Consider the following 14,458-nt stretch of genomic DNA (forward strand, 5'->3'; position numbering starts at 1 on the left):
CCGAAAAACACGATCCGAGACATCACGTACCCTTGCACCTGGGAGGCAACATACCAAACGTGAGTCTCTCACGCTCCCACAAAATCTCCTATCTGTGCCCCTGACTATAGAGTCCCCAATTACTAATGCTCTGCTCCTCTCCCCCCTTCCCTTCTGAGCAACAGGGACAGACTCCGTGCCAGAGGCTCGTACCCCATGGCTTACCCCTGGTAAGTCCCCCCCCACAAGTATCCAAAGCGGTATACTTGTTTCTCAGGGGAACGACCGCAGGGGATCCCTGCACTGACTGCTTTTTCCCCGTCCCTCTTACAGTTACCCATCTATCTCCAATCTTTGGTGTAACTAATTCCCTGAAGCTGCTATCTATGACCCCCTCTGCCTCCCGAATGATCCGAAGTTCTTCCAACTCCAGCTCCAGTTCCCTAACTCGGTCTTGGAGGAGCTGTAGATGGCAGCACTTCCTGCAGGTAAAATTAGCAGGGACACTAACTGCATCCCTCACCAACATCCTGCAGGAGGAACATTGCACTCCCTTCCCTGCCATTCCTCTAATCATACATCCCCGCACTCTTCCGCAGACTCCCTCATCCGCCAATAATCCCACATCCAGTCGCCAGAGTGGACGCTGTTCCCTCTCCTCTCCTAGTTCCAGATCCACCCAATGTGGGGCGTGGTCTGAAACAGCTATGGCCGAGTACTCCGTTCCTTCCACCCTCAAAATCAGTGACCTTCCCAGAACGAAGAAATCTATCCGGGAGTATACCTTATGGACATGGGAGAAAAAGGAGAACTCTTTGGCCAGCGGCCTAGCAAATCTCCACGGATCTACTCCCCCCATTTGGTCCATAAACCCCCTAAGCACCTTGGCCGCTGCCGGCCTTCTTCCGGTCCTGGATCTAGATCTATCTAATCCTGGGTCCAGCACGGTATTGAAGTCCCCCCCCCCCCCCATTACCAGGTTTCCTACCTCCAGGTCCGGGATGCGTCCCAGCATCCGCTTCATAAATCCCGCACCATCCCAGTTCGGGGCATATACGTTGACCAGCACGACCTCCATTCCCTCCAGTCTGCCACTCACCATCACATATCTGCCCCCGCTGTCCGCTAGCCTCGAACGACACCCGTTTCCCCACCAATATGGCCACCCCTCTACTCTTTGCGTCCAGCCCTGAGTGGAACACCTGTCCCACCCATCCTTTCCTTAACCTAACCTGATCCGCCACCTTCAGATGCGTCTCCTGAAGCACGGCCACGTCTGCCTTCAGTCCCTTTAAGTGCGCGAGCACTCGGGCCCTCTTAATCGGCCCATTTAGGCCTCTCACGTTCCACGTGATCAGCCGGACTGGGGGGCTGCCCGCCCCCCTCCCCTGTCGACTAGCCATCACCCTCTCTGGGCCAGTCCCACGTCCCGGTTCGGCGCACCCACCCATCCCCCAGGCAGCGCATTCCCGCCCCGACCACCTTTTCTCTTACCAGCTCCCTTTCGATCTCCGCAGCAGCAGCCCAGTTGTCCCCCCACCCCCCCCCCCATCCCCATCTAGCATGATTCCTCCCCCTATATTGCTTCCAAAGTCAGCTGACCCCGGCTTCTCACGCTCTCTCCTTGACCCCCCCGTGTGAGGGACTCCCATCCTCCTTGCGCCTATCTTCCCGCCATCATCTTTCTGACGCGGGAAAGAGAAAAAGAAATCCCACGCTCACTAGAACCATCCGCCCCCCCCATGGCGCAGCTCCCCCTACAGCCCCGTTCCCATTCCCCATCCCCCGCCTGTGTCTCTTCTTCCCTCCCCACCTGCGCCCACATTTCTCAATGTCCCCCCTCCCCAATTTCCATCTCTCTATACATCAGCATTGTCGTTTCCCCTCCAACATCAGTCCCTCAGTTCTGGTCCAGTTTCTCGTTTTTAATGAAGGTCCATGCTTCTTCCGCCGTTTCGAAATAGTGATGCCTCTTCTGGTGCGTGACCTACAGTCGCGCCGGCTGCAACATCCCGAACTTCACTTTCCTCTTGTGCAGCACCTCCTTGGCTCGATTGAAACTCGCCCTCCTTCTCGCCACCTCCGCACCCCAATCCTGATACACTCGTATCACCGCATTCTCCCATCTGGTACTTCGTACCTTCTTGGCCCATCTCAGAACCACCTCTCTATCATTGAAGCGGTGAAATCGCACGATCATCGCCCTAGGTGGTTCTCCAGCCTTTGGTCTCCTCGCAGGGACCCGGTGGGCCCCTTCCACTTCCAAGGGGCCCGAGGGGGCCTCAGCTCCCATTAGCGAGCGTAGCATCGTGCTCGCGTAAGCCCCGCCGTCCGCTCCTTCCACTCCCTCGGGGAGACCCAGGATCCGGAGGTTCTTTCTCCGTGATCTATTTTCCAGGACTTCAATCCTTTCGATGCACTTCTTATGGAGCGCCTCGTGCGTCTGCATTTTGACCGCCAGGCCCAGGGTCTCGTCCTCGTTGTCCGTTACCTTCTGCTCCACCGCACGGAGCTCTAACTCCTGGGCCTTTTGTGTCTCTTTAAGCCCCTCGATTGCCTGTAGCATCGGGGCCAGCACCTCCTTTTTTAGCAGCTCCACACACCGTCTTAAAAATTCGTCCTGGTCCGGTCCCCATGTCGCCTGGGCTCCCTCCGACACCATCTTGCTCCTTTCTTCCTTCTGCCGCTGCCCTCGAGGATTCTTCGCGATCTGGCCGCTGCCGCCGATATTTTTCTTTTTCGCTGGGGGGGGGACTCCCTGTTGCCTCACCCCACACCGGGTTAAGTCGCAAAAAAATTCCACGTTGGGGCCCTTAAAAGAGCCCGAAGGTCCGTTCGAGCTGGAGCCGCCGAAACGTGCGGCTGAGCTGGTCATCGCCGCAACCGGAAGTCGCGTCGGGCGTCTCGAGTTTTGTTGGAGCTGCGCTCACCCAGGCAAGTGGAGAGTTTCCCTCACACTCCTGACTTGTGTCCATGGGGATAGTGGACATTGTGGAGCATACATTTCAGTGTTATTGAAAGTTGAGAAAGCTGATAGCAATCTTGCATGAAGGAATAAAAATTAGAGAACAAAATTCAATTTAGGGAAATGGAAGGTGATTTATTTTGATGGGAACAGTGACAGTAACTGTACACTATGCACAGTTCCGGTCAACCGTATCCCTCAGTTAGACCACACTGGGAGCACTGTGCACAGTCCCAGTCTCCGTATCCCTCAGTTAGACCACACTGGGAGCACTGTGCACAGTTCCAGTCTCCGTATCCCTCAGTTAGACCACACTGGGAGCACTGTGCACAGTTCCGGTCTCCATATCCCTCAGTTAGACCACACTGGGAGCACTGTGCACAGTTCCGGTCTCCATATCCCTCGGTTAGACCACACTGGGAGCACTGTGCACAGTTCCGGTCTCCGTATCCCTCAGTCAGACCACACTGGGAGCACTGTGCACAGTCCCAGTCTCCGTATCCCTCAGTTAGACCACACTGGGAGCACTGTGCACAGTTCCGGTCTCCATATCCCTCAGTTAGACCACACTGGGAGCACTGTGCACAGTTCCGGTCTCCGTATCCCTCGGTTAGACCAAACTGGGAGCGCTGTGCACAGTTCCGGTCTACCTATCCCTCGGTTAGACCACACAGGGAGCACTGTGCACAGTTCCGGTCTCCGTATCCCTCGGTTAGACCACACTGGGAGCACTGTGCACTGTCCCAGTCACCGTATCCCTCGGTGAGACCACACTGGGAGCACTGTGCACTGTCCCAGTCTCCATGTCCCTCGGTTAGACCACACTGGGAGCACTGTGCACAGGTCTGGTCTCCATATACATCGGTTTGACCACACCTGGAGCACTGTGCACAGTTCCGGTCTCCGTATCCCTCGGTTAGACCACACTGGGAGCACTGTACACAGTTCTAGTCTCGATATCCCTCAGCTAGACCACACTGGGAGCACTGTGCACAGTTCTGGTCGCCATATCCCTAAGTAAGACCAAACTGGGAGCACTGTGCACAGTTCCGGTCGCCATATCCCTAAGTAAGACCTAACTGGGAGCACTGTGCACAGTTCTGGTCTCCGTATCCCTCAGTTAGACCACACTGGGAGCACTGTGCACAGTTCCGGTCTCCATATCCCTCGGTTAGACTACACTGGGAGCACTGTGCACAGGTCTGGTCTCCATATCCCTCAGTTTGACAACACTGGGATCACTGTGCACAGTTCTGGTCGCCATATCCCTCAGTTAGACCACACTGGGTGCACTGTGTACAGTTCTGGTCTCCATATCCCTCGGTTCGACCACACTGGGAGCACTGTGCAGAGTTCTGGTCTCCATATCCCTCAGTTAGACCACACTGGGAGCACTGTGCACAGTTCCGGTCTCCATATCCCTCAGTTAGACCACACTGGGAGCACTGTGCACAGTTCCGGTCTCCGTATCCCTCTGTTAGACCCACACTGGGAGCACTGTGCACAGTTTCGGTCTCCATATCCCTCGGTTACACCACACTGGGAGCACTGCGCACATTTCCAGTATCCGTATCCCTCGGTTAGACCACACTGGGAGCACTGTGCACAGTTCCGGTCTCCGTATCCCTCGGTTACACCATACTCGGGACACTGTGCACAGTTCCGGTCTCTGTGTCCCTCAGTTAGACCACACTGGGAGCACTGTGCACTGTCCCGGTCTCCGTATCCCTCGGTTAGACCACACTCGAGACACTGTGCACTGTTCCGGTCTCCGTATCCCTCGGTTACACCACACTCGGGACACTGTGCACTGTCCCGGTCTCCGTATCCCTCGGTTACACCACACTCGGGACACTGTGCACTGTCCCAGTCTCCGTATCCCTCGGTTACACCACACTCGGGACACTGTGCACTGTCCCGGTCTCCGTACCCCTCGGTTACACCACACTGTGAGCAGTGTGCACTGTCCCAGTCTCCGTATCCCTCGGTTACACCACACTCGGGACACTGTGCACTGTCCCGGTCTCCGTATCCCTCGGTTAGACCTCACTGGGAGCACTGTGCACTATCCTGGTCTCCGTATCCCTCGGTTACACCACACTCGGGACACTGTGCACAGTCCCGGTCTCCGTATCCCTCGGTTAGACCACACTGGGAGCACTGTGCACCGTCCCGGTCTCTGTATCCCTCGGTTACACCACACTCGGGACACTGTGCACTGTCCCGGTCTCCGTACCCCTCGGTTACACCACACTGGGAGCACCGTGCACAGTTCCGGTCTCCGTATCCCTCGGTTAGACCACACTGGGAGCACTGTGCACTGTCCCAGTCTCCGTATCCCTCGGTTAGACCTACACTCGGGACACTGTGCACTGTCCCGGTCTCCATATCCCTCGGTTAGACCACACTGGGAGCACTGTGCACTGTCCCGGTCTGCGTATCCCTCGGTTAGACCACACTCGGAACACTGTGCACAGTTCCGGTCCCCATATCCCTCAGTTAGACCACACTGGGAGCACTGTGCACTGTCCCGGTCTCCGTATCCCTCGGTTAGACCACACTGGGAGCACTGTGCACAGTTCCGGTCTCCATATCCCTCGGTTAGACCACACTGGGAGCACTGTGCACTGTCTCGGTCTCCATATCCCTCGGTTAGACCACACTGGGTGCACTGTGCACTGTCCTGGTCTCCGTATCCCTCGGTTAGACCACACTGGGAGCACTGTGCACAGTTCCGGCCTCCATATCCCTCGGTTAGACCATACTGGGAGCACTGTGCACAGTTCCGATCTCCATATCCCTCGGTTAGACCACACTGGGAGCACTGTGCACTGTCCCGGTCTCCATATCCCTCTGTTACACCACACTGGGGGCACTATGCACTGTCCTGGTCTCCGTATCCCTCGGTTAGACCACACTGGGTGCACTGCGCACAGTCCTGGTCTCCATATCCCTCGGTTAGACCACACTGGGTGCACTGTGCACTGTCCCGGTCTCCATATCCCTCGGTTACACCACACTGGGAGCACTATGCACTGTCCCGGTCTCCATATCCCTCAGTTAGACCACACTGGGAGCACTGTGCACTGTCCTGGTCTCCGTATCCCTCGGTTAGACCACACTAGGAGCACTATGCACTGTCCCGGTCTCCATATCCCTCAGTTAGACCACACTGGGAGCACTGTGCACTGTCCTGGTCTCCATATCCCTCGGTTACACCACACTCGGGACACTGTGCACTGTCCCGGTCTCCGTATCCCTCGGTTAGACCTCACTGGGAGCACTGTGCACTATCCCGGTCTCCGTATCCCTCGGTTACACCACACTCGGGACACTGTGCACAGTCCCGGTCTCCGTATCCCTCGGTTAGACCACACTGGGAGCACTGTGCACCGTCCCGGTCTCCGTATCCCTCGGTTACACGACACTCGGGACACTGTGCACTGTCCCGGTCTCCGTACCCCTCGGTTACACCACACTGGGAGCACCGTGCACAGTTCCGGTCTCCGTATCCCTCGGTTAGACCACACTGGGAGCACTGTGCACTGTCCCAGTCTCCGTATCCCTCGGTTAGACCTACACTCGGGACACTGTGCACTGTCCCGGTCTCCATATCCCTCGGTTAGACCACACTGGGAGCACTGTGCACTGTCCCGGTCTCCGTATCCCTCGGTTAGACCACACTCGGAACACTGTGCACAGTTCCGGTCCCCATATCCCTCAGTTAGACCACACTGGGAGCACTGTGCACTGTCCCGGTCTCCGTATCCCTCGGTTAGACCTCACTGGGAGCACTGTGCACAGTTCCGGTCTCCATATCCCTCGGTTAGACCACACTGGGAGCACTGTGCACTGTCCCGGTCTCCATATCCCTCGGTTAGACCACACTGGGTGCACTGTGCACTGTCCTGGTCTCTGTATCCCTCGGTTAGACCACACTGGGAGCACTGTGCACAGTTCCGGCCTCCATATCCTTCGGTTAGACCACACTGGGAGCACTGTGCACAGTTCCGATCTCCATATCCCTCGGTTAGACCACACTGGGAGCACTGTGCACTGTCCCGGTCTCCATATCCCTCTGTTACACCACACTGGGGGCACTATGCACTGTCCTGGTCTCCGTATCCCTCGGTTAGACCACACTGGGTGCACTGCGCACAGTCCTGGTCTCCATATCCCTCGGTTAGACCACACTGGGTGCACTGTGCACTGTCCCGGTCTCCATATCCCTCGGTTACACCACACTGGGAGCACTATGCACTGTCCCGGTCTCCATATCCCTCAGTTAGACCACACTGGGAGCACTGTGCACTGTCCTGGTCTCCGTATCCCTCGGTTAGACCACACTAGGAGCACTATGCACTGTCCCGGTCTCCATATCCCTCAGTTAGACCACACTGGGAGCTCTGTGCACTGTCCTGGTCTCCATATCCCTCGGTTACACCACACTCGGGACACTGTGCACTGTCCTGGTCTCCGTATCCCTCGGTTACACCACACTGTGAGCACTGTGCACTGTCCCGGTCTCCATATCCCTCGGTTAGACCACACTGGGAGCACTGTGCACAGTTCCGGTCTCCGTATCCCTTGGTTACACCACACTCGGGACACTGTGCACTGTCCCGGTCTCCGTATCCCTCGGTTAGACCTCACTGGGAGCACTGTGCACTATCCCGGTCTCCGTATCCCTCGGTTACACCACACTCGGGACACTGTGCACAGTCCCGGTCTCCGTATCCCTCGGTTAGACCACACTGGGAGCACTGTGCACCGTCCCGGTCTCCGTATCCCTCGGTTACACGACACTCGGGACACTGTGCACTGTCCCGGTCTCCGTACCCCTCGGTTACACCACACTGGGAGCACCGTGCACAGTTCCGGTCTCCGTATCCCTCGGTTAGACCACACTGGGAGCACTGTGCACTGTCCCAGTCTCCGTATCCCTCGGTTAGACCTACACTCGGGACACTGTGCACTGTCCCGGTCTCCATATCCCTCGGTTAGACCACACTGGGAGCACTGTGCACTGTCCCGGTCTCCGTATCCCTCGGTTAGACCACACTCGGAACACTGTGCACAGTTCCGGTCCCCATATCCCTCAGTTAGACCACACTGGGAGCACTGTGCACTGTCCCGGTCTCCGTATCCCTCGGTTAGACCACACTGGGAGCACTGTGCACAGTTCCGGTCTCCATATCCCTCGGTTAGACCACACTGGGAGCACTGTGCACTGTCCCGGTCTCCATTTCCCTCGGTTAGACCACACTGGGTGCACTGTGCACTGTCCTGGTCTCCGTATCCCTCGGTTAGACCACACTGGGAGCACTGTGCACAGTTCCGGCCTCCATATCCCTCGGTTAGACCACACTGGGAGCACTGTGCACAGTTCCGATCTCCATATCCCTCGGTTAGACCACACTGGGAGCACTGTGCACTGTCCCGGTCTCCATATCCCTCTGTTACACCACACTGGGGGCACTATGCACTGTCCTGGTCTCCGTATCCCTCGGTTAGACCACACTGGGTGCACTGCGCACAGTCCTGGTCTCCATATCCCTCGGTTAGACCACACTGGGTGCACTGTGCACTGTCCCGGTCTCCATATCCCTCGGTTACACCACACTGGGAGCACTATGCACTGTCCCGGTCTCCATATCCCTCAGTTAGACCACACTGGGAGCACTGTGCACTGTCCTGGTCTCCGTATCCCTCGGTTAGACCACACTAGGAGCACTATGCACTGTCCCGGTCTCCATATCCCTCAGTTAGACCACACTGGGAGCACTGTGCACTGTCCTGGTCTCCATATTCCTCGGTTACACCACACTCGGGACACTGTGCACTGTCCTGGTCTCCGTATCCCTCGGTTACACCACACTGTGAGCACTGTGCACTGTCCCGTTCTCCATATCCCTCGGTTAGACCACACTGGGAGCACTGTGCACAGTTCCGGTCTCCATATCCCTCGGTTAGACCACACTCGGGACACTGTGCACTGTCCCGGTCTCCGTATCCCTTGGTTACACCACACTCGGGACACTGTGCACTGTCCCGGTCTCCGTATCCCTCGGTTAGACCTCACTGGGAGCACTGTGCACAGGTCCGGCCTCCATATCCCTCGGTTACACCACACTCGCGACACTGTGCACTGTCCCGGTCTCCATATCCCTCGGTTAGACCACACTGGGAGCACTGTGCACTGTCCTGGTCTCCGTATACCTCGGTTAGACCACACTGGGAGCACTGTGCACTGTCCTGGTCTCCGTATCCCTCGGTTACACCACACTCGGGACACTGTGCACTGTCCTGGTCTCCGTATCCCTCGGTTAGACCTCACTGGGAGCACTGTGTACAGTTCCGGTCTCCATATCCCTCAGTTAGACCACACTGGGAGCACTGTGCACAGGTCCGGCCTCCATATCCCTCGGTTACACCACACTCGCGACACTGTGCACAATTTATCCCTCCATATTTTGACATGATTTGTTTGCACCTTTCTGGGTCCATATCTAAAACTACAGTCAACTGTGGACGTATGAACTGGATGTGATGTTTTATGACCCAAGACTTGCAAAAATATTTTTGCTGTTTCTATGTTTCAGATGATCTGCCAACGCCGCAATTTTCGTTTCTTCGATCATCTCCAACATACCCTCTGGAAACTGAAGCCACTTGCTCCATCGCTACTCCTCACCAAGGAGGGCGGTTCTATTTGTACAAAGTCGGCGATGCGAACTACACCGAGACTAAGAGCACCTTCGGCAGAGGGCGAGCAGTGTACTTCCGCCTCCCCGACCACAATCCGGGGAATTACACCTGCCAGTACCAGGTGTCGGTATCGGGACGCAGGTTTATATCAGCGCATAGCAAAACTCTCCATGTGCCTTCCAGGGGTAGGTGGGACATCACAAATCCTTCAACAGTCGATTATCAACTGAGCATTTATATACCTAGTGAAACATAGTGGGTTTTTCCAAGATCAAATATCAGAGATATGTGCAGCACAGTAGCACAGTGGTTAGCACTGTTGCTTCACAGCTCCAGGGTCCCAGAAGGGAATGGGGGAGAATAGTAAAGCAATAGTTGTAGGAGATTCAATGGTTAGGGGAATAGATAGGAGATTCTGTGGTCGCGAGCGAGACTCCCGGAAGGTATGTTGCCTCCCGGGTGCCAGGGCCAGGGATGTCTCGGATCGTGTCTTCAGGATCCTTAAGGGGGAGGGGGAGCAGCCAGAAGTCGTGGTGCACATTGGTACCAACGACATAGGTAGGAAAAGGGGTGTGGAGGTAATAAACAAGTTTAGGGAGTTAGGCTGGAAGTTAAAAGCCAGGACAGACAGAGTTGTCATCTCTGGTTTGTTGCCGGTGCCACGTGATAGCGAGGCTAGGAATAGGGAGAGAGTGCAGTTGAACACGTGGCTGCAGGAATGGTGTAGGAGGGAGGGCTTCAGGTATTTGGATAATTGGAGCGCATTCTGGGGAAGGTGGGACCTGTACAAGCAGGACGGGTTGCATCTGAACCAGAGGGGCACCAATATCCTGGGAGGGAGGTTTGCTAGTACTCTTCGGGAGGGTTTAAACTAATTTGGCAGGGGAATGGGAACCGGATTTGTAGTCCAGCAACTAAGGTAGCCGATATTCAGGACGCGAAAGCGTGTAATGAGGCAGTGGGGAAGGGAACACTGACAAAGGAGAGTACTTGCAGGCACGGAGAGGGGTTGAAGTGTGTATACTTCAACGCAAGAAGCATCAGGAATAAGGTGGGTGAACTTAAGGCATGGATCGGTACTTGGGACTACGATGTGGTGGCCATCACGGAAACTTGGATAGAAGAGGGGCAGAAATGGTTGTTGGAGGTCCCTGGTTATAGATGTTTCAATAAGATTAGGGAGGGTGGTAAAAGAGGTGGGGGGGTGGCATTATTAATTAGAGATAGTATAACAGCTGCAGAAAGGCAGTTCGAGGAGTATCAGCCTACTGAGGTAGTATGGGTTGAAGTCAGAAATAGGAAAGGAGCAGTCACCTTGTTAGGAGTTTTCTATAGGCCCCCCAATAGTAGCAGAGATGTGGAGGAACAGATTGGGAAACAGATTTTGGAAAGGTGCAGAAGTCATAGGGTAGTAGTCATGGGTGACTTTAACTTCCCAAATATTGAGTGGAAACTCTTTAGATCAAATAGTTTGGATGGGGTGGTGTTTGTGCAGTGTGTCCAGGAAGCTTTTCTAACGCAGTATGTAGATTGTCCGACCAGAGGAGGGGCAATATTGGATTTAGTACTGGGTAATGAGCCAGGGCAAGTGATAGATTTGTTAGTGGGGGAGCATTTTGGAGATAGTGACCACAATTCTGTGACTTTCACTTTAGTAATGGAGAGGGATAGGTACGTGCAACAGGGCAAGGTTTACAATTGGGGGAAGGGTAAATACGATGTTGTCAGACAAGAATTGAAGTGCATAAGTTGGGAACATAGGCTGGTAGGGAAGGACACAAATGAAATGTGGAACTTGTTCAAGGAACAGGTGCTACGTGTCCTTGATATGTATGTCCCTGTTAGGCAGGGAAGAGATGGTCGAGTGAGGGAACCATGGTTGACAAGAGAGGTTGAATGTCTTGTTAAGAGGAAAAAGGTGACTTATGTAAGGCTGAGGAAACAAGGTTCAGACAGGGCGTTGGAGGGATACAAGATAGCCAGGAGGGAACTGAAGAAAGGGATTAGGAGAGCTAAGAGAGGGCATGAACAATCTTTGGCGGGTAGGATCAAGGAAAACCCCAAGGCCTTTTACACATATGTGAGAAATATGAGAATGACTAGAGCGAGGGTAGGTCCGATCAAGGACAGTAGTGGGAGATTGTGTATTGAGTCTGAAGAGATAGGAGAGGTCTTGAACGAGTACTTTTCTTCTGTATTTACAAATGAGAGGGGCGATATTGTTGGAGAGGACAGTGTGAAACAGATTGGTAAGCTCGAGGAAATACTTGTTAGGAAGGAAGATGTGTTGGGCATTTTGAAAAACTTGAGGATAGACAAGTCCCCCGGGCCTGACGGGATATATCCAAGGATTCTATGGGAAGCAAGAGATGAAATTGCAGAGCCGTTGGCAATGATCTTTTCGTCCTCACTGTCAACAGGGGTGGTACCAGGGGATTGGAGAGTGGCGAATGTCGTGCCCCTGTTCAAAAAAGGGACTAGGGATAACCCTGGGAATTACAGGCCAGTTAGTCTTACTTCGGTGGTAGGCAAAGTAATGGAAAGGGTACTGAAGGATAGGATTTCTGAGCATCTGGAAAGACACTGCTTGATAAGGGATAGTCAGCACGGATTTGTGAGGGGTAGGTCTTGCCTTACAAATCTTATTGAATTCTTTGAGGAGGTGACCAAGCATGTGGATGAAGGTAAAGCAGTGGATGTAGTGTACATGGATTTTAGTAAGGCATTTGATAAAGTTCCCCATGGTAGGCTTATGCAGAAAGTAAGGAGGCATGGGATAGTGGGAAATTTGGCCAGTTGGATAACGAACTGGCTAACCGATAGAAGTCAGAGAGTGGTGGTGGATGGCAAATATTCAGCCTGGATCCCAGTTACCAGTGGCGTACCGCAGGGATCAGTTCTGGGTCCTCTGCTGTTTGTGATTTTCATTAATGACTTGGATGAGGGAGTTGAAGGGTGGGTCAGTAAATTTGCAGATGATACGAAGATTGGTGGAGTTGTGGATAGTAAGGAGGGCTGTTGTCGGCTGCAAAGAGACATAGATAGGATGCAGAGCTGGGCTGAGAAGTGGCAGATGGAGTTTAACCCTGAAAAGTGTGAGGTTGTCCATTTTGGAAGGACAAATATGAATGCGGAATACAGGGTTAACGGTAGAGTTCTTGGCAATGTGGAGGAGCAGAGAGATCTTGGGGTCTATGTTCATACATCTTTGAAAGTTGCCACTCAAGTGGATAGAGCTGTGAAGAAGGCCTATGGTGTGCTCGCGTTCATTAACAGAGGGATTGAATTTAAGAGCCGTGAGGTGATGATGCAGCTGTACAAAACTTTGGTAAGGCCACATTTGGAGTACTGTGTACAGTTCTGGTCGCCTCATTTTAGGAAGGATGTGGAAGCTTTGGAAAAGGTGCAAAGAAGATTTACCAGGATGTTGCCTGGAATGGAGAGTAGGTCTTACGAGGAAAGGTTGAGGGTGCTAGGCCTTTTCTCATTAGAACGGAGAAGGATGAGGGGCGACTTGATAGAGGTTTATAAGATGATCAGGGGAATAGATAGAGTAGACAGTCAGAGACTTTTTCCCCGGGTGGAACAAACCATTACAAGGGGACATAAATTTAAGGTGAAAGGTGGAAGATATAGGAGGGATATCAGAGGTAGGTTCTTTACCCAGAGAGTAGTGGGGGCATGGAATGCACTGCCTGTGGAAGTAGTTGAGTCGGAAACATTAGGGACCTTCAAGCAGCTATTGGATAGGTACATGGATTACGGTTAAATGATATAGTGTAGATTTATTTGTTCTCAAGGGCAGCACGGTAGCATTGTGGATAGCACAATTGCTTCACAGCTCCAGGGTCCCAGGTTCGATTCCGGCTTGGGTCACTGACTGTGCGGAGTCTGCACGTCCTCCCCGTGTCTGCGTGGGTTTCCTCCGGGTGCTCCGGTTTCCTCCCACAATCCAAAGATGTGCAGGTTAGGTGAATTGGCCAATGATAAATTGCCCTTAATGTCCAAATTGCCCTTGGTGTTGGGTGAAGGTGTTGAGTTTGGGTAGGGTGCTCTTTCCAAGAGCCGGTGCAGACTCAAAGGGCCGAATGGCCTCCTTCTGCACTGTAAATTCAATGATAATCTATGATTAATCTAGGACAAAGGTTCGGCACAACATCGTGGGCCGAAGGGCCTGTTCTGTGCTGTATTTTCTATGTTCTATGTTCTATGTCCCAGGTTCGATTCCCGGCTTGGGTCTCTGTCTGTGCGGAGTCTGCACATCCTCCCCGTGTGTGCGTGGGTTTCCTCCGGGTGCTCCGGTTTCCTCCCACAGTCCAAATATGTGCGGGTTAGGTGGATTACCCCTTAAGGTCCAAAAAGGTGAGGTGGGGTTGCTGGGACAAGTTGGAACCGTGGGCTTCAGTAGGGTGCTCTTTCCAAGGGCCAGTGTAGTCTCGATGGGCTGAATGGCCTCCTTCTGCACTGTAAATTCTATGATTTGAGACAAGATTGTCCCCCACATAGTGGGAGATGGTGACAGTGTGGGTAGTGTCCCTGGGTGAATAATCCTGAGGCCCAGGTTAAGGAGCTGGTGGCTAAGGGTTCAATTCCCACCACGGCAGATGTGAATTGAAACTCAGGATTAGATCCTTTAGCTCCGCCTCAGTCATGATGACCTCAGCAACCAACATCGATCATTGTATCAGAGAAAAACTCCTCTGGTTCGTTCAATATCCATTGGGACAGGAAATCTGCCCTCCGTACCTGGTCTGGCCTGCATTTTGTTCATTGTATGTCACAATCAACAGTGATTTCATGATCATT

At 53.8% G+C, this 14,458-nt stretch overlaps 1 protein-coding gene across 1 annotated transcript in view; it reads left to right on the top strand.

Moving 5' to 3' along the window:
* Positions 1 to 9,837, top strand: part of LOC140406603 (scavenger receptor cysteine-rich domain-containing protein DMBT1-like) — a gene marked incomplete at both ends in the record, with an annotated part of 102,839 nt that extends 93,002 nt beyond the window's left edge. Inside the window, one exon of the mRNA XM_072494601.1 lies at positions 9,547 to 9,837. Within this exon, the coding sequence (XP_072350702.1) occupies positions 9,547 to 9,837 (291 nt within the window). The remainder of the gene's footprint in view (positions 1 to 9,546) is intronic.
* Positions 9,838 to 14,458: the final 4,621 nt, after the last annotated feature.

Source organism: Scyliorhinus torazame, unplaced genomic scaffold, assembly GCF_047496885.1.
Source record: "Scyliorhinus torazame isolate Kashiwa2021f unplaced genomic scaffold, sScyTor2.1 scaffold_703, whole genome shotgun sequence".
Taxonomy (NCBI): Eukaryota; Metazoa; Chordata; class Chondrichthyes; order Carcharhiniformes; family Scyliorhinidae; genus Scyliorhinus; species Scyliorhinus torazame.